The following is a 22477-nucleotide window of genomic DNA, read 5'->3' as shown; positions in this document are numbered from 1 at the left end:
TAGCCATAATTTACAAGAAATTCTTTCCCCCCCTCACAGCGACAGTGACAGGGATGAGGATGATGAATACAATAACACATGGCAGAAGAGATGGTCACATTCTTTATTTTCATTTTAAGTCTTTAGCCATCAGTAAAGTGAATGGGCAGAAAACAACCAACTGAGCAGACAAACCCACCCTAGCTGGTTATTTCCAAATATAAATAACTGTGGGACAACTGAAACTGAGCCAAAATAGAAAAAGGGAGCTGGGGAATTTAAAAGATGAAAGTAAGCCTAGCTGCACTCCCTTTTCATAGTGTCAGTGAAGAGGAAGTACCATAACAAAAAGGAAGCTATGGTTACATTTGATCAGACATTTATTCCAACAGTAGGCATGGAATTGCACTTTCATGAAAATGCCAAAGCTGAATCGAGTCCAGTGCACTGGGGCATTGTGCGCACTTAGCTTGATTTCTGCTGCAGCTCCTTCATTCTGTTCAGGGCACTGCCAGCCTGAAACCACTCGATCTGCGACTCATTGAAGGTGTGGTTCAGCATGATTGTTTCTTGGCTCCCATTGGGATGTTTGATGATGCATTTCAGAGGCTAAAGGAAGAAGACAGTTTTTATTTAACCCCCCCTCTCTTTCAAGGGAGCAAGTTATCTGAAGTTTCTCACAGGAAAATTCCTACATGTTTTTAAAGGGCTGAAAAGGGAAAATGGTAGCTCACAGTAGGTCTTAACATAAAAAGTGAGGGTGCAGTTCCTTGTAGGGAACACTCATGCTTAAGCCAACAAGTCCAGAAATTCATAGTATCATACAAGGGTATCTCATCACTACTCAGAACAACACAGTCTGATTCTGACCTGCCCTGTAGCCCCCCAGGCCACTGTGTCTTGCCTGGTTGGGAGGTTGCACTGCCCACCAGTGCCCGTGCTGCCTCACAAGCACACAGCTCACCACTGTTCCCATCAGTGGCACATCCCTGCCCACAAGTGCATGACAAGACACTGGACAGTTACCTTTCCAGGTGCAAAGTCTTTGAGCCCCACAATGCTTAGCTTGTCCACAGGATGGATCTTGTTGTAGTCTGCTGGATCAGCGAAAGTGAGAGGCAGCAGACCTTGCTTCTTCAGGTTGGTTTCTGCAGAGAACAAACCGCCAACCACTCTTGTCACACCCCACTGCAGGGAAGCAGGATTACCTTCTGGCTGCCCAGTGCTTCTCAGAGTAGCATTCCAGCAAAATTATCTTTGTAGCAAGATCAGCATATCCTCTGTTTGTGGCATATCTAACTAGATATGTAACAGGACTCCTGACAGGAGGGACCCTGCCATCTGTCAGCAGGTAAGGTTCATGCCTGGAGGTGTTGAGCCCTAGGACAAGGTAAACTGCTTCCACTCAAACCAAACACATCCTGTTTACACACACCACAGGGGAAGTGTGACTCACCGTGGATCCTGGCAAAGCTCTTGGTGATGATGACCCTGCCTCCCAAGTGACGTGGCTCCAATGCTGCGTGCTCCCGGCTTGATCCTTCACCATAGTTTTCATCCCCAATAACTGCCCATTTGACACCCATTTTCTGTGACAAAAGGCACAGATTTACATTTTTGCTGCCACACAAATGAGGAATTAACAATAAATATCCACCCACACATCTAATTGGAGCATTACACTGACATTGCTGTGCTATGACACCTTCTCCCAGAAGGCTCCCTTCAATTCTAAGAAAGGAGAGAAATAAAGGAATTAAGTGCTTCACAGTAGTTAGGCACTGCCATCCGAGGAGGATTGCCCTTGGGATCCAGAGCAAATCCTTTCTTTCCTTTTCCTGCCACTTCTCCTTCCATGGTGCTGTGCCAGACCAACATTCGCACCAGCCAAGATCTCTGCTCTACTTCTGGAAGGGATATGGAAAATTTTAACTTCTCTCTACGGGAAGAGCCAATCTGAGACAACTGCCAAGTTGTCCAGAGGGCAAAAGGACGTTTCTTGAGATTCAAAGCCAAGTGTTAAAGAATAAAGGGGATAAGATTATAACTTGTTTAAACATTAGACTAGTCACAGATGAAACATTCCAGGAGGCAAGATTTAGTTACAGCCTAATAACACCCATGCCTCGTGAGGTGTGCAGAGCCTAAAGGAGCTCTTCCTCTTTTGTTTATGATTTCTGGTCACCTCAGAGTCATGGGATCCTCCTCCCTCTTCGCCCTATCAGGTAGGGACTGAATCTCCTACAGGAACTACAATCATCAGAGTAAATACCAAGAAAAAGCCTCAGTGCTAAGGGAATTCACAGCTGCTGTTACTTGAGAGCAGGAGGGAGAGATCCTCATTCTTGGCACACACTGCTCAAAGTGTAAATGTCCTCTTAAAATAGACGTGTCAGGAGAACGTCTCACCTTGTAGTAACGGGCTGTGTCTGGGACTGGGCCAAACTCCTGGGTTAATGCATTCCTCACAGAGTTGGCTTTGCCATTTTCAATGTTGATGGCACCAATGAGCAGGTTGTTGGAGATGTTGTCCAGGTGGCCACGGAATTTAAGCCACGGTCCGGCTGCAGAAATATGATCAGTGGTGCATTTCCCTTTTACCTAAAGGGTAATACAAGAGAAGAACATCTTAGGATGGAGCAGTGTACTTGACCCTTCCTCAACACTTTTAATTGTGAAGCATTAATTGGGGGGAGTAGTCGATACTCCAGAGGGCTGTGCAGCCCTTCAGAAGGACCTCAACAGGTCAGAGAAGTGAGCTGTCTGAAGTTCAATAAAGGCAAATGCAGGGTCCTGCACCTGGGGCAAGAATAATCTCATGCACCAGCATAGGCTGGGGGCCAACCTGCTGGAAAGCAGCTCTGCAAAGAAGGGCCTGAGGATCCTGTGGACAAAAAGTTATCCCTGAGCCTGCAGTGTGCCCCTGTGGCAGCAGTATCCTGGGGTGCACTAGGAAGAGCACTGCCAGCAGGTCAAGGGAGGTGATCCTGCCCCTCCACTCAGCCTAGTGAGGCCACATCTGGAGTGCTGTGTCCAGTTCTGGGCTCCTCAGTACAAGTGACATGGAACTCCTGGAGCAGGTCCAGTGGAGGGCAACAGAGATGATTAAGGGACTAGAGCATCTCCTGTTCAGCCTCAAGAAGAGACAACTGAGGGGGACCTCATCAATGTCCATAAGTATCTGAAGGGAGGGTGTCCAGAGGATGGGGCCAGGCTCTTCTCACTGGTGCTAAGCAATAGGACAAGAGGTAATGGGCAGAAACTAGTGCACAGGAAGTTCCACCTGAACATGAGGAAGAACTTCTTTACTGTGCAGGTGACCATGCACTGGAACAGATTGCCCAGAGAGGTTCTGGAGTCTTTCTAACTGGAGATATTCAAGAACTGTCTGGACACAGTCCTGTGCAATATGTTCTAGGATGGCCCTGCATGAGCAGGGAGGTTGGACAGATGACCCACTGTGGTCCCGTCCAATCTTACCCACTCTGTGATTATCACCTTTCTTTTTAAAGGCACAAACTCAAGACAAGCACATCTGTTAAAGAATCAAGGCACTCTGAGGCAGAAAACAGTGGTCACTCTGCCTGTGTTGGGTAGGAAGAACAGCCTTGTTCCAAAGGATAAATTACAAAAATTAGTTTAGCCATGACACCTCCTGCCATGTCCTCACTTCACTCAGCAGCAGGTTGTTCAGGTACAAAAAGCAACCAAGCTCTTCCTCCTACAGCTCAGCCTCCCTATTGGGGGACTTCAGCAAGATGCCAAGTGTTATCCTCTAAGTTTCCAAACTGCACATAAACCTTCTCAGCTTGTAAGAACAGAATTTCCAACCAGAGATAATGGCCTTCCAACTGGTAAGTCTCAAAGTGCTTGCAAAGGAGTTGCCTTGTCCAAAACTTAAGCACAGCTCAGTATGGCCCTTGGGAGAACCTGCAACTCTGCCAAATCAGTGTTCCCAAAGGTCAGTTCCTAAGGGACTGCATTTCAGAACCCATCACTGTATTAACTGAAGTTTTCATCCTCTTAACTCACCTCAGGCAGAGAGGAGAAACCCATCTCCATTAAAAGACCAAACTGCAATGTTTTATTATGAAGTAATTTCTATAAAGTAGGAAGACAACATGCATACTGATGGACGAGAAGTTCCCAATGACCCCATTTCAGACAAAATACATCTTAGAACAGTCCGTTATTAAAGATGCTAATTAAAGAACCCATCCACCTTTCTGCTGCAGGTTATAACTGGGACAAATTCTGCAGACTGCATGGTATGGACAGGATCGTATTACATGCTATAACAAGCTTCATTTTTCATGGTATTAGCTAACCACCAGCCCAAAGGAGAGGAGTCTTAGTTATAACAGAAAGAAGTATCAAAAGGAAACACCTGGAAGGAAGGAAGACCCTTGGTTCACTTTCCATAACAATGTGATTGTAGGGGAGGGAATCAGAGACAGCTCAAAGGCACATCCAAAGCTTTTAGCAGCTTCTGTGCAAACCTCTGTTTGAGCAGACCTGTCACAGTTGGCATCCCCTCACTTGGTTCCTGACCTTGATGAGGATCAGCATGTCTTCTAGATCCTTGCCATCCCACTTATCAAAGGGCTCAAGAAGCTGGAGGCGCTGGCTGGTGGGGCTCACATCCACGTGCTGCCCACTGCCATCCTTGGGAGGGTACTGATAGGTGTCCTGGCCTGGGTCAAACTCCTTCCAAAGAAAAAAGGAAAATCATCAGCCTCAGTCATCCCCAACAGCACATAAGAGAACAAGTCAATACAGGCAACTGCCCCCATTCTAGCTGTAACGCTTGCACATCAAGGAAGAGGTCAGTGCATGAGAGTTCTCTCAGTACATATAAAACACTGCTACTGTCAGGCCTTTCCTCCCTCCACCTCCAGACCGAGCAGTTACCAGCTTGGGCAGCTCATCTGCATCAGGTGCCTCTAGTTTAAACTTCTTCCCATCTGCTCCTGTCAGGTAATCTGTCTCAGGGTTAAATTTTAGAGTGCCAGCAATGGACAGGGCTGTGACGATCTGAAAGAAAAAGTGACAAATTTAAAGGTGTATTCTACCCCCATCTCTTCATTTGAAAGTCCTAAGTCTAATAGTCTCAAAGGCAGCAGCCAAGCTACTAATCAAGCCACACTGGGCCTCTCTTGTAGGCACAAGAATTGATTCCCAAGGCACCCTACCTATTCCATGGCCCTCCTCTGGCTGTTTCTTACCTCTGGAGAGGTCACAAATGCATGAGTCTCTGGATTGGCATCATTGCGACCTGTGAAATTCCGGTTGTAGGACGTAACTATTGTGTTTTTCTCTCCTTTCTTGATGTCCTTCCTGTGAAAGAAGCAAATATGCTCATCAGATCTAAATGGGATACTGCTTCTAGATGTCTCACCGCTAAAATCCCCCAGCCTGCTTTTGGCAGCACTACCTTTTAGGAACATGAACTGGTGCCTGGACATGTTTTCTTCCTTAAGCAAAGATTCAAAACAAAGGACAGTGCAAACCCAAGTCACTGATTCTTTGAGTAGTTTTCATAGCACTGTTGAACTGTCTAAACAACTAAGTACATTGCCTTTGGATAGCCCACCATCAGCAGTGACAAAGCCACATGAGAATGTGTTTCCCATCCCTTCTATTGGGAATTTTTCTTCTGGCTACTGCAATGATTGAAGTTGGACCAATTTATTTTTCCTATTTTAAAAGGACCATACAACCTCTAGTCCACCCTCTCACAAACAACGAATCTCTCTTCCCATTTTTTGCCTACTATAAAATGCCTCCAGAATGTGTGTCCATTCTGCAGCTTCATTCACTTAAAGGCTCAATATAAATCTGCAGTCTTTCTTTTCTCCTCCTCCAGTGCATATCAGACAGCTATGGACAGTGGGTTTTTAAACATTTCATTCCCAGTGTGTTGTATTTACAGTCACATTTGGCTTCACAGAGCACTTTGAGAGCTAAAAGACACAAAGCTAGAGTAAGGTCTGTCTTTCACTTTACCTGTCCCACTGGCCAATGCACGGCCCACAAGCGTTGGCAAGAACCAGTCCTCCAACTTCTCGCAGGATTTTCGCCTGGGGGCAGAGAACAACTTTGTTACTGGTAGAAAATCTGGAATAAGTTTCTGGGGTTGCTCTTTCAGGGGAAGCAGACACTAACAAAAAGCACCAAGCGTGAAAAAATTCTCCTCGTTTGTTTTGAGTCACTTTTATAAATATATGGGGTTTGACCTCAGTAAGGCTGTAAGTTAACAGCAGGGAAGAGCATAGGATGACTTGCCATGATGTTCCCATTCTCTACCTGCTTCAACTTGAGCAATCCAGCTACTTGCAGATATTTGACTGAAGGGCAGTGTCTGGTCTGATTAATATCTTACAGACTTCCTGCCCATGTAAGGACAGAACTGGCCACAGTGCAGGCAAGTGTGTGTGCCTGCTCAGTCCACTCAGCAAATGACACAGTTAAGGGGGGAGCTGTTAAAGAAAGGCATGACTGTGGACTTGGTTGGAGAAGGCATTAAGTATTGGCTGGGCATATCCACATGTGAAGACTTGGTCCCCATGCTGTGACAGCATCTAACATTTGCTAAATAGTAAAATAATTAAAATATCATTTTCTGCCAGAAAAGGGAAGAAAGTAGGTAATGGTTCCTCTACAAAAACATTTCTTTCAAATCAAATATGAGTTTTGCCATAAGTTTTGCCCAAATTGGGAATCACCCTCCAACAAAAGAGCTTGCTCACTTCCTAAACTGTTCTTAAATGAGAAAACTGGATTGCAGGCCTTTGTCAGCCATGGCCACCTACAGAATCCCAGGAGCATGAGGCATCCCTTGCTGTGCATACTGTTATCTCCTCAGGGCCTCAGTTCCTGGTAACTGTCTTAGCTCTGTTCAGTTCTAATCCTGTTACACTCAGGTGGTAAAAATATCAGATCAAAACACTGTCAAGGTGATGGCAGGACCCACAGGCACAGTAGCACAAGGCTAGTCACTACATCAGTAATTGTACCTCCAGCAATAAGTGAAGACAAAGTTTGAGAGGTCTCCATTATCACCTCAGGACCTTTGAGTACTGTCTTGAAGAATTCAACCCTTACTGTTTGGAAGCGTAAAGAGCAGCCATACTCACATAACCATCTCTTTCAATGGTGGCACGGATCTGCTCTGAACCTGGTGTGATTGTGAACTTTGATTTGCACTTCAATCCATGTGCTAGTGCCTGTTTTGCCACAGCTGCAGAGCGTCCCATGTCCTCATAGCTGGAGTTGGTGCAGCTGCCGATCAAGCCTGTGGTGTTTGACAGAACAGGGAGGTGGTTACTGTAGCCCTGGTATTAGGAAGCTTCTCCCTGACCTGTCTCTCTGCAGAAAAAACAAGGGACAACCACCTTTTCTGCTGACAAGGTATCTGAAAGGGTTTCAGGTACTAACACTGCCAAGCCATCCAGCAATATACTGTGGTCACAAGCGATCCCTTGTCCAGCTTTGGAGGTTGCACAGTCAAACACACTACCTTGTCACTATTCTGGTTATTGTTTTACAAGATCTGAGTGTCACTTACTTGCACTTTGGTTATGCAAATTACCAGAGAGAGGTATTGTTCCACAAACAGAAAAGATTTCAAACCAAGATGGCAAGAAATGGAAGAAATTATGGAAAGCAAGCATGCTTTGTTACAGTATGAATACCACATGAGGACATACTGTACAATCCTGACAGGTGCTAACCAGCAAAATATAAATTCTCTTTCAGTTACAGCTGCTGTAACTGTATCCCATTTGTAACACTGTTGAACGATACATTTCCCACCCAGGATGTGGCTTTACAATGTATTTCCATTCTTTTCATTCCCCCAGTGAGCAAAAGTTGAGAAGCCAACCCACAGGTTACCATCCCGAAAGTGAGTATTCCAAGTGAATTTCCAAGCCTGCTCTTTAGGACAGAAAGTACTAACTTTAGTATGTCCTGAGAGCTCAACAGCCAACAGCTGGGAGGGCTGACAATCATGCTCCTGACAGATCTCTGCAACAGACAAATCCATGGCACAGACTTTTAACTGAAGTGTCTTCAACAGGTATCATTCCTGTCAACCCAAACATTCAAAAGTTTTGAAAATGGAAAAAAAACTGGTCTGCTTCTTGAGATTAAAATCTCTCCTACTATCCCTGATCTCATCCTAAACACCTGGTCTAGGCAGTCACTAGTCTTTCCAGCAAATATGGCCATGAAGACATGACACTGCACCGAAGCCAAAGGACATACAGCAGCAATGAAAAGACTGGATCCCAAGACAGCAACATTTATGCCACAAGTATGAAGGCAGAGGAAAGAGCAAATGCTACCCACCAACTCTGATATCAACAGGCCAGCCCTCCTTTTCTGCCACAGCACCAATATCTGACACAGGGTGCGCCAGGTCTGGTGTGAAAGGTCCATTGATATGTGGTTTCAGCTTTAAGAAACAGTGACAAAGCCAGAAATTAGAGTAGCAAAGAATAACCCCAAAACACAGCAGCAAATCAATTCCTTTCATAGCTCTATCTGGAAGCTGTTTAAATAGGATTCTCCTACATGAACGCTGGAGCGCAAGCTGTCAGTGAAGCAGACCTGAGTGTATTTTACATGTTCTAGTACAGTGCCAGGGGTATTGCATCCAACTCCCAGCTTGGTCCTCATTCACACAAAGCAGAGTCATGTCACAACATCCAAGATGGCAAGAAGAAAGAAGGCCTTACCTCACTGAGGTTGATTTCTATCACCTGGTCATACTGACAACCAGAATCTGGTACCAAGTGTTGCTTGAATTCATCTGCAAGTGCAGCTATATCTGGAATAACAAAGAAGGGGGATCTGAAAAGTCCAGCAAATATGAGAGAAAAGAAAAAGTTTGGAAAAGCTAAACACGGGGGGTTCACCATTTACTTCCCCAGCCACTTTATCTACAGGCTCTCTACTTGTAGCAGATGACCTACAGGACCACATGAGGTCAGAAGTCACATCAGACACCACTATAGGAAGATACTGCTCCCAGAACACACCTTCACTTGAACCCATACTTTTACCCACTTCAACCCCCAACCCCTCTTACCAGCTCGCCCAGTCTTGCCCAAGTATTTCTTCATGCGTGCATTGTACGGGAAGATCGATGTGGTAGCTCCAATTTCAGCCCCCATGTTACAGATTGTTGCCATTCCTAGAGAAGTGGGAGAAGCAACCATGGGGTCAGTAAGAAAGTCCAAGGCCATCCAATTGTCCAGAAGTCAGTACATGGAAAAGACAGCAAAGCCAAGAGGGATCATGGCATTTCCCACATAAATCCACAGCTGAGAGGACACGCTGGCAATGTAATGGCTGGCTCAGCCCCTAATGATTCTGATTGATACAGTGCCTGCAACCAGACTTTTCTGCAAGGAAGGAGCCGAAAGTCATACTGATTCTTGCAGATACTGGAAGGGATGACAGGGAACCCCCATCTGCACTGAGCACTAAATACATTTATAGCAGTGAGCAGCATCTCTGCTACCTGCAATGGGTGTCCTGTCCCTCCCTACCATCTAATTTATCTTTACTGGAGGAGCCAGACATTTGTGAGAAATGTAATGGGTTGAATAAAATGCTTCCAGTGACAGAACACAGTAAAATAACCCCAAATGTTTGCTCACTGCACTGGGATCACCCATGCCTTTCAAGGACACAGCAATGTAATCGCAGAAACTGCTGCTTTATAACTAACAAGCTAGGAACAGATACCACAGGTCAAGGTCCTCTGATTTCACAGAAGAAAAATCCCTAATTGCTCTCAGTTTGTAAAACCAAATATTCCAAGTTGTAGCCAAGTCAGGTAAATTAAGAGAAGTCCAGCTTGAAGGCTGTGCTTCAAGCCAAGGGACATTTCTTGTAATTTGATCTTAGCTAGCACATTACAGAGAACTGCAATTTTTGCTGGTTCAGATTCAGCACCCAAGACCCAAAATTAGCTAGTATATGACTGCATGTTATAAACTGCTTCTTTCTGGTCTATCCTCTGCCCACCTCCCTTTTCTAAAAAGCTTTTTGTTTAGCAGCTGTCACACATATACTCCCTTTAACCTGTTTCTTTTTTCTATTCACAGCATATTTTAGGCTGAAATGAAAATGTCATCCTTTATCTCTGGCATCTCCATCTTCTTAAGTATATACTGGAAAACCTCCACCCTTACTCTTATCCTGATGTACCATCTTACAGGATTCTTCACAATTAACTATCCCATGTTCTTAAAGTCACAAGAAGATTTAACGGAGAGAAGCCACTTTTTCACTGAGAGGGAGTGCTGTTGTGTTACACCATGCTCACCCAACTCTCCCAGTTAGCAGTGTATGAATCACCAGGCCAGGCTAAGGGAAAACATTTAGTCCTTCTTGCCTGATTCCCTTCTCAGCCTCCAACACTCAACACTCAGCTCCAGCACCGCTCCTCTCAGGTAAGAGATTTGTGTTGTCTTACCTGTGCAAGAGATTGAATCCACACCCGGCCCGTGGTATTCAATGATGGCGCCTGTTCCACCCTTGACAGTGAGGATGCCAGCCACTTTCAGGATCACATCTTTAGGAGAAGTCCAACCTGAGAGCTTGCCAGTCAGTTTTACACCAATAACCTGAGCAACATTAGTGGGGGGAAAAAAGAAAAAAAACACTGATGTCACTTCCTTTCAGAAAGGTAATGGTATATAGTTCTCCTGTGGGGTATATTCCTTTCAGATTGCAATGGTATATTGTGCCTTATATATACAGTGGTTGAAAATCAATGTTCCTTACACATCTCACCCTTCACATCGAAGATTGGTATTCTTTGTGCTCCTACCTTTGGGCATTTGAGCTCCCAAGGGATTCCTGCCATGACATCCACGGCATCAGCTCCACCCACACCAATGCAGATTCCTCCCAAGCCACCTCCGTTTGGGGTGTGTGAATCTGTACCAATCAGCATAACCCCAGGGTAGGAGTAGTTCTCCAGAATGATCTGAAAATAAAAATGGATTGTTTGCTTGCTTGTTTGTTGGGAAAGGAGGGGGAAGACAACCGGAAAGAAGACAAGAACAAGAGTTTAGATCAGTTTGTATTCGTAGATTTCAGTAGAAGAAAGTAATTGAATTTGGTTTGGATTGGAAATTCTCTTGTTTCAAACTCCTTGTGGAGAATGTAAGGACAGCACAAGGTACCAAGTCTCAGTCTCAGGATTCTTGCTTGTCCCAGGATAATAAAAAAAATTAGAAAACAATCTCTTATTTTTTTCACTAGAAGAATACTTTCCTCCAGTTTAGGCTTTTGCTAAGGTGCCACCTTAGTTAGCCTTTGTTAAGGCTCAAGAGTCTATTCCATAGTCTCCACACCTTTAATAAACTGCTGAGCAGTCAGCTCACTTATCCGATGCTAGGTTGAATATATAAAGACCTTCCATCATCTTTATGCTCCCATAGCAGTAGAGTACCAATAGGCTCCTCCAGTTCATGATGCCAGGCAAAACCCAATCACACAGAAGAATCCCTCACCAAAAGGCTGCCTTTCCCTTATTGCTGTTAGCGATTCTGTGCAAGACTTTTCAACTACCAACAAACCCACAAAATGGTTATTTAATGAAAAAAAAAAAAAAGTTTTCTGTGGTAGCAACACAGTGGAGAACTCAAGCTGATGAACTTCTCATTGCATATGCGCCACACCAACACTAAGGACAGCCTCTTTGAGTACCACAGAACTCATAGCACATGCATCACAGAAGAGCCTGAACAGAATTAAGGTGGTCCTTAATTAAAAAGACCATGGCTTTGCTTTTACAACTTTCAGCTTCACTTGTTTGTAGCTCACATTAATACATTTGTGGGAAAAAGGTCACTGTCAAGGCCTCGCTTTGCCAGAGCTGGACTCTGAAGCTATACAACATGACCAATTTTCTCCATCCAGAGAAAGTCAGCCACAAGAAAGCTGGTAGCCACTGCACAGAGCTATGCTGCCGTGTGACAGATGTCACAAGTGGTTCCACAGCACAAATGACCTGAGATGTTCCATAACCTTTTGAAGAGTTCACCTGTTGCATCGCATTAAGCTAAGGTAACCTTAGTAACTCATTTTGTAGCTAAGAAAACATAGGAGAGAGTTCTTGACTCTTGTCACAAGTTGCCTGCTGACAGGATGCTTACCAGTCATCCATTCTCCTCTCCACTTTTGCTTCATTCTGCTCTTCAACTTTTACTGCCTGAGACTCAGAGGAACAATGAAAAATGACTACTGGACCCACAAAGTAAATCAACCACAAGCAAGTTAGGGAAATCCTGACAGAGGTGTTTGTTTAAAAAAAAACCAAAAAGCCTCGTTCAGTGGTAAGTTATCTTAGGACAGTCATACACATTTTAGATCCAAGTGCAATAACAAGAGAATCTCAGACTTGGAAACTGTTTTGCATTTTATTTAAATTCACATAGCAACTGGTTATGTGTTGCCATTCTTGAGTACTTAAAAGTTAGGTGTCCTCATATACTCTCCTGGGTTTTATGGAAGCAAATGCATACATAATAACCCTAAAAAAAAAGTATGTTACCGGGGCTGCTCTCCTTAGCACCGAAAGCAATTCACATTAACCCCATGGAACCAGCTTGATGGCATCACCTTACTGTTCCAATTGTACTAAGAGGAGCCAGCCCACAAGCAGTTAAGGTATTTCAAGCTTCTGTGATTCACATGGCATGCTGTTGGCACTGCCTAATCACACATCAGGTTACAGTTTGACCAAAATAACCTTTAAAAAAACCCCCACTGTTGTCAAGCTAACAGAGAGAGCAAGTAAGAAACCTCGCCTGCCTTGAGGAAAGCAAGTTGTTTCCCTCAGCTGGTGAAATTCTTTAAGGGTTTGCACTTAAGTTCTCTCTTCACCATAAAGTAAAAGAGCCACTGCATGTTCAAAGATTGCAAACACACACACACTTTACCTGGTGAATGATTCCTGACCCAGGTTTCCAGAATCCTACTCCATACTTGGCACCAGCCGTTGCTAGAAAGTTGTACACCTCCTGGTTTATGTCCTATTCACACAGGGAAACACAGAGCATTAGTAACACATTTTGTACTTCCATACATCAAAAGCTCAAACACACTCCCTTCCCTCACACGCCTGTCTGTAGTTTGCTCCACAGTTTTGCTGCAGCTGGAGGGAGGTGCACAACATTTTTAAAAGCAAAAGGAACTAAGACCGTTTGACACACAGTTGTAACAGGCCATTTAATTCCATCCCACCTGTAGCTCTACTAAAAGCATCTTTTTTAGTTTCTAATTCCAAACAGCAACAGTCAATAAGGAATCCCCTGCCAAAAGGGATTTAAAAATGCTCTGCTCATTTTTTCTATCTCAGGGGTTTTTTTTAACTTGTCTCCCTCACTTATTCTAGCCTCTACTTCCTTCTCTACCAGGTGTTCCTTTTCCTTTACAGATGCTTTGGAGACATTTCAAACCTCTTAGATAAGTATTCTGGCCTTATTTTTACAGATTAAGAAATGCAACTGGAAGTTGTTTGCTGCCAGGGGAGTTGGTGAGTGTCATTTCTCATTCTACCAAGTCCCCTGTTTAAGACTTACACAATGCTGCCTTTCTTGCTGCACTATTACCATTATTGGTGGAGGTCACACCGTGAAAATTGCTTGTGAGAAAAACCATGGTTGCCAAGGAAGCATGACACTATTATGTCCTGATATTTCTTGGCAGAGGAGTGGGAGAGGAGATAAGATAAGCACTAGGAGGAGTTTCTTAAGGACTGTTCTCATGCAGCTAAGCTTCAGAATAAAGGGAAAGGGGAAACGAGATAATGGAAGAATTGTCTCAGCACACATTTGCTGAAGTTTCCCATGAGGCAGCACAGTTCTTTAAGCCTCATTTTCCACTGGGAGTCGGGTCACTTCACTCTGTTTGTGCATCCTTCCCCCAGTAAAGCACGCTGATGTGCCAGGAGCAAATCCAAACCACCCTCTGGCCTGCCAGCATTCATTGTGTGCCAACTGGCAGCAGCAGAACCCAGTCAGAAGGCAGCAGGACCTTTACTTGCTCTGCTCAGAGTGGATGGCAAAGGAGGGACACAGCTCAGGGCTGCAGCGAATATAATTGCACTATGGAGAACAAATGCAGGAATAAGGGAAAGGGGAAGACAGGAGGTGAATGGGAGAAAAGAAACTGTCTGATTTAGTAAGTCTCAAATTCTTAATGGTACAACTTAGGACTAAGAGAAGCAGAGCAAGAGCTCCCCAAATTCACTCCAGAGTGGTATAAGTTGCCTTACTGTGGCCTGAAGGAGAAAGTCAGAAGCAGTTACTTCAACACCATGAGTTTTTGAGAATAGATATGGACTAAAATCTTAAAATGTAGCTGACCCCTGTTCACTGTTTGTAAATTCTGGTATCAATATTCAAGGTGAAATTCCTCCTGGCTCTGACAAGATTTCCTGGGCAGATGCATCATAGTGTGTAGGACAGAGATGAATGTGTCTATATATTACAGAAGCCCCTTTGGGGACGAATAAGCAGTAAAACAGTGAGCGAGAAATTTAAAAAAGGCAGTGAATCACCACTTGGACAAACAAGACTTTGAAATTCCCAAACAAAAACCAACATCCTCAGCGCTTTTACACACACGACTCCTGAAAGCCGCACATGCTTCAGTTATCGCTCTTCAGAGAATCACTAGTAAATGCTTTGGGAAAGTAACTACTTGCCTCCCCCTCACAGGATACACCAGTGCAATGCAGACATGTTCAGTAAGTTTTTCACACTGCCATACTGCAACACAGAGTAGTCTGTCTTCCTTTTTTTTCCCCTTTGAAATAGATCTTTTCTCTTCCTTTAGCTGAAATACCTTCTCTCTCCGGAACACATACATGATCTGGGCTTCCATCATTAACAGCTTAAGACTAGCTTTTCCTACATTCATGGTCCTTTAAACCATGTAATGGATGAATCTCAGCTGAGAAACTCCCAAAAGATCCACTTACTCTGTTTATTTGGTGCATCTCACCTATCTACAGAGCTGACCACCACAGACAATCTGACTCATGGCTGTCCTCCGGGGAAAAAAAAATTAAAATAAGCTCTTCCTTCAACTGGAAGGAGGTTTTCAAGCAGACAGAAGTTAAGTTTCTGCAATAGTGACCTTAGCTCTTCGAAGATCCTTTTCTCCACCTGACTGGGCTTCGATGAGGTGATCACAGTGGATTGTGGAAGGCACAGCCACTTTTGGCAGCCCACTGCTGATGAACTGTAGCATTGCCATCTGAGCTGTGGCATCCTGCATGGCCACACGGTCTGGCCGTAAGCGCAGATAGGTCTTGCCCCGCTCAATCTCCTGTTTTGCTGGGTCATCCAGGTGTCCATATACAATCTTCTCTGACAAGGTCAGGGGGCGGTCAAGCCTGGGGAGAATAATTTTAGTATCTGTATCTTGTGTACTTCAACATTTGCCCTTTTAAGCATGTAACAGAACACTTCCTTATATTGCTCAGACTGTTAAGACCTTTTAACATACAGAAACCTGTATGCTTTTCTTACAGCACTAAAATATCAGCTGGTACATGGCTAAATGGTTCAGTTCAGAAAGTTCAAAAGTATATCAATTTGTGTCATTTTATGCTTTCTTTTCTAATCTTCCTATACTGTAAAAGAAGCATTGACTCTGCTAATTTCTTGAGTTATACTTCAGGACTGCAAATGTGGAGGTGATCCAGAGGTCAGACTCAATTCACAAATACCAGATCCCACAGCAAGCAAGTACAATTAAGTGGAATTTTGTGACCTCAGACCTTTCATCCTGCAGCTGTATCAGTTGAGGAATCTATTTATGTCAGTAGTACGATCTTCTGGGAAGTAGCTAAGTCGAGACAACAATCTGAAATGAGAACTACTGCATTTAACAAAGGATGCAAAAACCAAAGGACATGTCATACAAACCACTGCCAAGGTAAGTGGAGCAGGAATGAACTTAACAGGCACACAAGCCTCTATCAGCAGATTAAGGTCACTGCGTTTACATATGCTACAAATTCCTAGCCCTCTTTCCCATGCTTAACAGCAGAACATAGGAGAACATTAACTGTTGAGAATATTCACAGTGCACAGAAGCATTATCCTATAATGACCACTGCCCACACGATGCTGCCCTAGAAAGGGGCAAGGGCCAATGTGAAGACTCCTCAACGAGGGCATTAAACAAAGAGGACAAAGTCCTTTCTAGAACCTCCTCTGCATTGGCCTGGTTCTCTGCATGTTGCAATGCTTCACCATAACCTTCAACCCTTGTGCAGTGCCCCACTACTACGTGGAGATGTTACAACTCATGCTTCAGTACATTTACAACTGCCATTGCTCAAAGCTGCTCTCCCTAGTAAACATTACCTATGCCAGGGCCCCATGACTTTTTTTTTTTCCTCCTCTCCTGTCACTGCAGAGTTAAATTCAACACACTGACCCCTCCCTTCTTCCCTTCTCCACTCTTACCTCTTACGGACAATGTTGATGTTCTTCTCCAGCTTTTCATAATTTACGTATTCATTAGGTTCAAAGTGGCTCATGGCCACCTTGGCCCGCTGGCACAGGGCAGGAGAAACATGGTAGCGTCGTATCCCACTATTCAAGGCATGCTGAAAAAAAGGAGAGTATTAGCACTGGAACCTTACAGAATTCCTCTAACATATCAATAAACCAAGTGTTTTTCAGTTTTCGTTACTGGGATTTTGCAGGCTGAGGAACAGAAAAATTGCAAAGGTTTTAAAGACACCTGATGAACATTTGATCATACAATACCATGAATTATGTTAAACAGTGAGACACCAGGTTACCCAGAACAGGTAGCATTTACTACATTATTTTACATTTCTGTTTAAGGCACCAGATGCCTTATGCTTTCAAGAGAGAAATCTGCTTTCAGGCAATGCTGAAACAATTCTTAAACACCAGTTTGCTACACTCTTGACATATTAGAGCCATGGTGGAGAAGAACCGACGTCATTTCCAAAGCAAGCTAACCCTAGGTTTGTATTTGCTCACTGGCATTGACCTGACATTCAAGGACTGGCAGGTGACACTGCATGGGTCTGAGTAGACACCCCTCTGTTCCACCATCACATACTAAGTTTCCTAGGCAGGGTCCCTGCATACTGTTATAAAGTTTACTGTATTTCCACACAAGGTGAACTATGTTTCAACCCTAGCTAGAGAGACTTGGATGTACAAACCTGGCCTACAATGTAACACAGAGCAGGAGAGAGGCAAGATGTAGAAAAAAAACCCACATCAGCTTCACCAACCCAGCTGCACAGATCAAGGTGCTGTTTACCTCACTCTCACAGTGGCACCCTCACCTTTCCACTGAGAAAAGCCTTGCACTTACCCTACAGGTGAGTTAACTGCACAACAGGTGAACTATACTGTGACCTGAACACATAAACAGAAAATGCCATGAAAAAAAAGCCCCAATTTCACTTGGCAGCCTCCACAGTGAGACAGTTTCCTGGAACACAGGAGAAGGGCAGGCTATGGTGAGGTACCTGACCTGAAACAGACAGGTCAGTGCCCAGGGCTAAAAGCTCTCACGCAGTTTTGAAAACTGAGTCAGAGGGCAGCCTCCACGAAAACTTCCAAGGATTTGGCACATGCATTTCTTACATCCTTTGAAAGTCTCAGTCATCAGCATTAGAAGTCTGGAAACAGACTGCAGACAAGAGTTCAGAGTTCTTCCTCCTCCAGAATTAAACGCTAATCTAAATCCCATTTTTTCTGTTCATCCTCTACTCCAGCATTACAAGGTTTTGATAAGTACAGGTTAATAAACACAGTGGTATTGCACTAAACACCCCTTTTGTGTGCATGATTGTAAATCAGCAAATATTCTTTGGGCAGAACACAATCATTGTACCTACCACTGGTTTTGTGTTGTCAAAAATACCAGACAATTCTTTAGATCTGGTTCAAGCATTTTAATGTTTCCTTGTCAATATTTTTTCCAATTTTCTCGTTACCAGCACTGAGAACATTGCCCAAAATAATCACAATCAATGAGATATCATCAATTTTTAGCCAAGTCTCTTGTTTTATTGTCCTTTCGATAACATTTGTTAGCATATTTCACAATAAGAAGTTCAGGAAAGCTAGGTGAGGTCACACTAGCCAGCACACCAGCAGCAAGAGTGCCGTTTGCATTTTTACCAAACGATCCTAAGCCATTACACACACAGCTTTTGGTAGGAGCAGTACACACCTACAGCAGCTGCACACCACTTTCATGAAAGAATATCTGAAGAATGTGAACCTGGTGGTACAAAGAGGGCACTGCTCCTCCAGGAGTGCAAGGGAAACCCAGTCATCAAATTTCACTGTACTCCACTTTAAGCTTAGAGCTTCCAGAACTTGTCACAGGTGTCAGACTTGAGACATTTTGTTCTTCCACCAGGAAAAAAAAAACAACACCCAAACCAAATCAAACACCATCCAGCTTTTCATTGTTTAACATACCTACTAGGTAAAGCTGAACTTTACCTAGTAGCTATGTAACTTTTATGTTTGCTTTGTTCTGCCTTTTTTCCCCCCTAACTTAAGCATTTACCCAGCAATGTCTTTACCTCACAAGATATCCACTGTCTCGTGAAAGTCTCCAACTGCTGAAGTGGCTGGAAAAAACACTGAGGGATTTAATCACTGTTCATGGAAAAATAATTTCTTGCCCAGACCAGGAAACGTATTTTGGTTTAATGCAGTAATTTCTTCTTACTTCATCATAGAGAAGAACAGATATGCAAATTAAAGTAATGGCAGCGCCTTTATAGCATCTTAGTCTTGCCTGGGACCAAAGCTGATCATAATAAAAATTTGAAGCAAGGTCTCCAAAAAGAGGTACAAAGTAAGTTTTCAAACAAAATTGAGATAAAATCCTTTCAGTTGAACATACATGTCTATGTATCTTTTTACTTCACAAAATAGCACGATGAAATGTAGTATTTATTCAAATACTAAATAAATACTCAGCTGGTACTCACAGAATTAGCACTACAAAGTAATGGACTTCTGCTTGACCACAACTGCAGGCTACCAGAAGCAGGAAGGGAGTGTGTTTAAGATGGAGGATTCTGTCTGAACATGGAAATTGGCAAGAGAAGTCTGGAAAACCAAAGGTGTGTTTCTGTAATGGCCAGTAAGACTGAGGGAAAATCATCACCTAGGTCAATCAGTTTCAGGAGACTAGAGAATCACTTTTGTCTACATAAGACTTTTAAAAGGCTCCTATCAAAAAAGTGTTATCTTCATTTTACTGGGACGTAAATCTAATTCCATATCTCTACTCTGTTGGGAGTTAATTTGATCCAATATGGTTGTTCTCATGTTGACATCCAGCAAGCCTGAGGCTCCACCACCCCGACCAAGTAACAGCATACACTGGCTGGTTCAAAAGTCTGATCTCTCCTCAGAAAGAATCCACAGTGTATCACTCATCACACTTGTCTATTCTCTCTGCCTGCTTTTTTATCCATTGCATCCTCAGAAACAGAACTTGGCAGAACTTAATCTTGGCAGAACTGCAAGATAAGGGAAAAGTCACAAGCCTAACAGTTCCCAGCTTCATTCCCCCTCCCTCTTCCCAGAGGGAGAGGCAATGTAGTAATGCATCGAGGGGCTTCCATGGTGCTTTTTTACCGAGTAGTGAGAAGCACCTTGCAACCAACAGCCCAGGGAAGCAGGCAGCCAGTAATCTATACATTTTCCCTTTTATCCAGGAATTTCCAGGCTGACCAAACAGTTGCCAAGTGATCTCCTCTTACCTGGCATTGAATCCATTATCCCAGCACGAATGTCCGTGTTCAGATTTCAGTAAAAGAAATGGCAGTAATCATTACAGCGCTCCTAAGTCTACTGGTATTTTACCAGGTGGAAAGCTTCCTTAAAAGACACAAGAAAGCCAGCCTACGAAATGGGTCATTATTTTTGAAGTCTCTGTCAGGAAGCCAACATTTCTCTTTACAGATTTTAACCTAGCTATCTCACATTTAGCTCAATACAGTGAATGGTCCAGATGCAAAAGGAGTCTGAATTCAGAAAGTAACTTGCACTTTCGCAGTCGATAAGGCAGACGAGTCCAGTAAGCAAAAGCTTATGTTCAAAAGAGTAGCAACCACATTACATACGCTCCTATCTGGGAAATCGGTCCTAGAAATCCCAGTTGAAACCCAAAATACCATTTTTTCTCATCCTCCCTGATCTACGAACTCTGGCCAAGTTTCCAACATTCACCACGATTCAGCCTAAAAAGAAAAGCAGAGTGGTATAATCAAATTGTAGATGCAGTCTAATTTTCTAGACCCATCTCCAAAGAGCAACCAAAACTATGGTTCTGAAGACCAGTTTAGCCCAGGCCAACACTGATTTTTGCCAGCATACACAAAGCTACTCATACATAATATCAGTACTTACCTACGATGCCTTCAATAAACCACGGATATTTCAGGCAGTTTAGAGTTTTACACTCCTCTCTTTAAGTCAATCCTCAGCCAACGTGGCTCGAAAAATGGAATGCTACTAAAAGCATTACCTCAGATAGGCAGGAGAAAGATCTTGACCCTTTCAGGCTATTAGAACTATGCTTTAAATAGGACATTCAGACCAAATCGGGCTAATTCTGACTTTTTTCCCCTCAGAGGGAAGCTTTCTATGCAGCTCCAGTTCCAAAACAGTTCCAGGACAGGAGCTGGGTAGAACCAATGTTAATAACATGTGCCATGGTCAATGCTGGCACTATCACAGTGATTGGCAAGATGATGTTCATATTCATTAACCTCTAGACAGCTACAACAGGGGCAAAAAAAATTTGCCTCCTAAAGAGATCACCTAGAAGCATGTCTGATTACCATCCCAGATTTAGTCCTTCACCGGGGTGGGAGGGGAAGAAAACATGCATCCTGAGCCTGGTAATAGAAGACAACCTTCCAGAATACTAAATTCCTCATCCTGACTGTGCCAGCACAGCCTTTGTTTTACATTATACCACATTATTTTTAGCAAATGACTGCTTGTTCTCATGCAGTGTCACACCACAAAATGAGAACCAATTAATTACCCTAATAAAAGACTTGCCTTCATTTTATGAGTAGTCATTTCTGTTCAAAGTACAAACTAGAAGCTATTTAACAATTAAGAACAAACATACCAAGTTATATTTGAAATAGTGCTATTCTGTGACTTTTTCTTAAATTAAAAAAAAAAAAAGCTATACTTTCCTAAAACAACTACCTCTAAAGTAAGGAAGTAATAAAAAAACAGAATTAAGATTCACAAAGTACTTTCAGAATACTAAGAGCCAAACAAACTCTTACTTTGGCTCCCTAAGAAAAGGGAACACATTGGCCAAGGTCACAAGTGGCAAACTGAGAAGTTACACTGCCTGCCCTTATCACATGCTCTACACTAAGGGGGGCAACCATATCCCTGTTAGCAGCCCTAAAAAAACCTACTGCACATGATATTTGCCTTCCAGGTTTTAAAAGATTATGAAAACTTTATTATTGACTACATATTAAACACAGCAATCTCTCAAGGAAGGGAATCTCTGTGGCAAGTTCATATTACAGGCAAATGTGAGTTTTAGAGGTCATGACAGAGAAGACCTATGAGACACATTATTACCACCCTGGAAAATAAGAGCAGTTTGTGTGCCTGTCCCATCTGCTTTTCCAGCCTTCCTAGGTCCCGTTGATATTGAGACCCTGGTACCTTTGTCACCCAGAAGCCTCTGTTCATATTAAAAATAGGATATTTGAAGCCAAGTAGCCAAAACATAGCTCGCTCGAACAAGAAGTCACCTTGTGCTGCCCCACACTGATAAGGGGAAGCAACTGAAGATGAGGAAAGAAAAATGCATGCCCTGGGAAAAGGCTTTTTATTTCACCGCTAGGCCCCGCGCCCACGGGTTCTCCGCCCCGCTTGGCCCGAGGCTCTGACCGCGGTCCCGGCCCAGCGCCGCGGGGTCTGTGCGAGCGAGGAGGCGGTGGCGGCGCCAAGGCCGCGTCCCCGCCGCTCCAGTCACCTTGCGCTCACCTTGACGGACGGCCGGGCCCAGCGGCGGGAGACACCCTGCCCCAGAGCCCGGGCAGCGGCCGCGCCACCGCCACCGCAGCCTCCCCACCATCGCCATGGAAACGGGGCGCGGGGCCGCGCAGGGGACACGCTGACCTACACGCGGAGACGGGGACGGCCCGGCCCAGCCCGGAGGCTGCAGGCGGCCCCACTCCCGGCCGCCTGGCGTGCAGTACCCTTGTCTCTGCCACGGCGTCCGCCGCCCGCCCCGCCCGGTGCCCTTCCCACCCGGCGCCGCCGCTCACCCTAAGCCGAGCCGCCAGCACGCAGTACGGCGCCATTTTGTTCACTGACAAAGATGAAGTCGCGCCGCGATGGCGTCACGCGGCCCCTTTTACGGCTCCGGCGCGCGCGCGGGGGCGGGATCG

At 44.2% G+C, this 22477-nt stretch overlaps 1 protein-coding gene across 2 annotated transcripts; it reads right to left on the bottom strand.

Moving 5' to 3' along the window:
• Positions 1 to 84: 84 nt before the first annotated feature.
• ACO2 (aconitase 2) lies at positions 85 to 22467 on the bottom strand. 2 transcript variants are annotated; one of them, XM_027668583.1, is made up of 18 exons: positions 22355 to 22467; positions 16488 to 16630; positions 15148 to 15406; positions 12945 to 13037; positions 10826 to 10984; positions 10469 to 10619; positions 9074 to 9178; positions 8721 to 8812; positions 8332 to 8437; positions 7116 to 7273; positions 5986 to 6059; positions 5205 to 5316; positions 4891 to 5013; positions 4531 to 4686; positions 2389 to 2580; positions 1436 to 1568; positions 1006 to 1127; positions 85 to 588 (listed from the first exon to the last, which is right to left on the bottom strand). In XM_027668583.1, exons 1-18 carry the CDS (start codon positions 22388 to 22390, stop codon positions 445 to 447), a joined length of 2358 nt encoding a protein of 785 aa, XP_027524384.1. In that variant the 5' UTR covers positions 22391 to 22467; the 3' UTR covers positions 85 to 444. The 2 variants fall into 2 exon arrangements, with proteins under 2 accessions (XP_027524384.1, XP_027524390.1); XM_027668589.1 differs by lacking the exon at positions 22355 to 22467 and adding an exon at positions 16794 to 16811.
• Positions 22468 to 22477: the final 10 nt, after the last annotated feature.

Source organism: Corapipo altera, unplaced genomic scaffold, assembly GCF_003945725.1.
Source record: "Corapipo altera isolate COAL_440 unplaced genomic scaffold, ASM394572v1 1, whole genome shotgun sequence".
Taxonomy (NCBI): domain Eukaryota; kingdom Metazoa; phylum Chordata; class Aves; order Passeriformes; family Pipridae; genus Corapipo; species Corapipo altera.
This window is presented reverse-complemented; position numbering and strand designations above follow the sequence as displayed.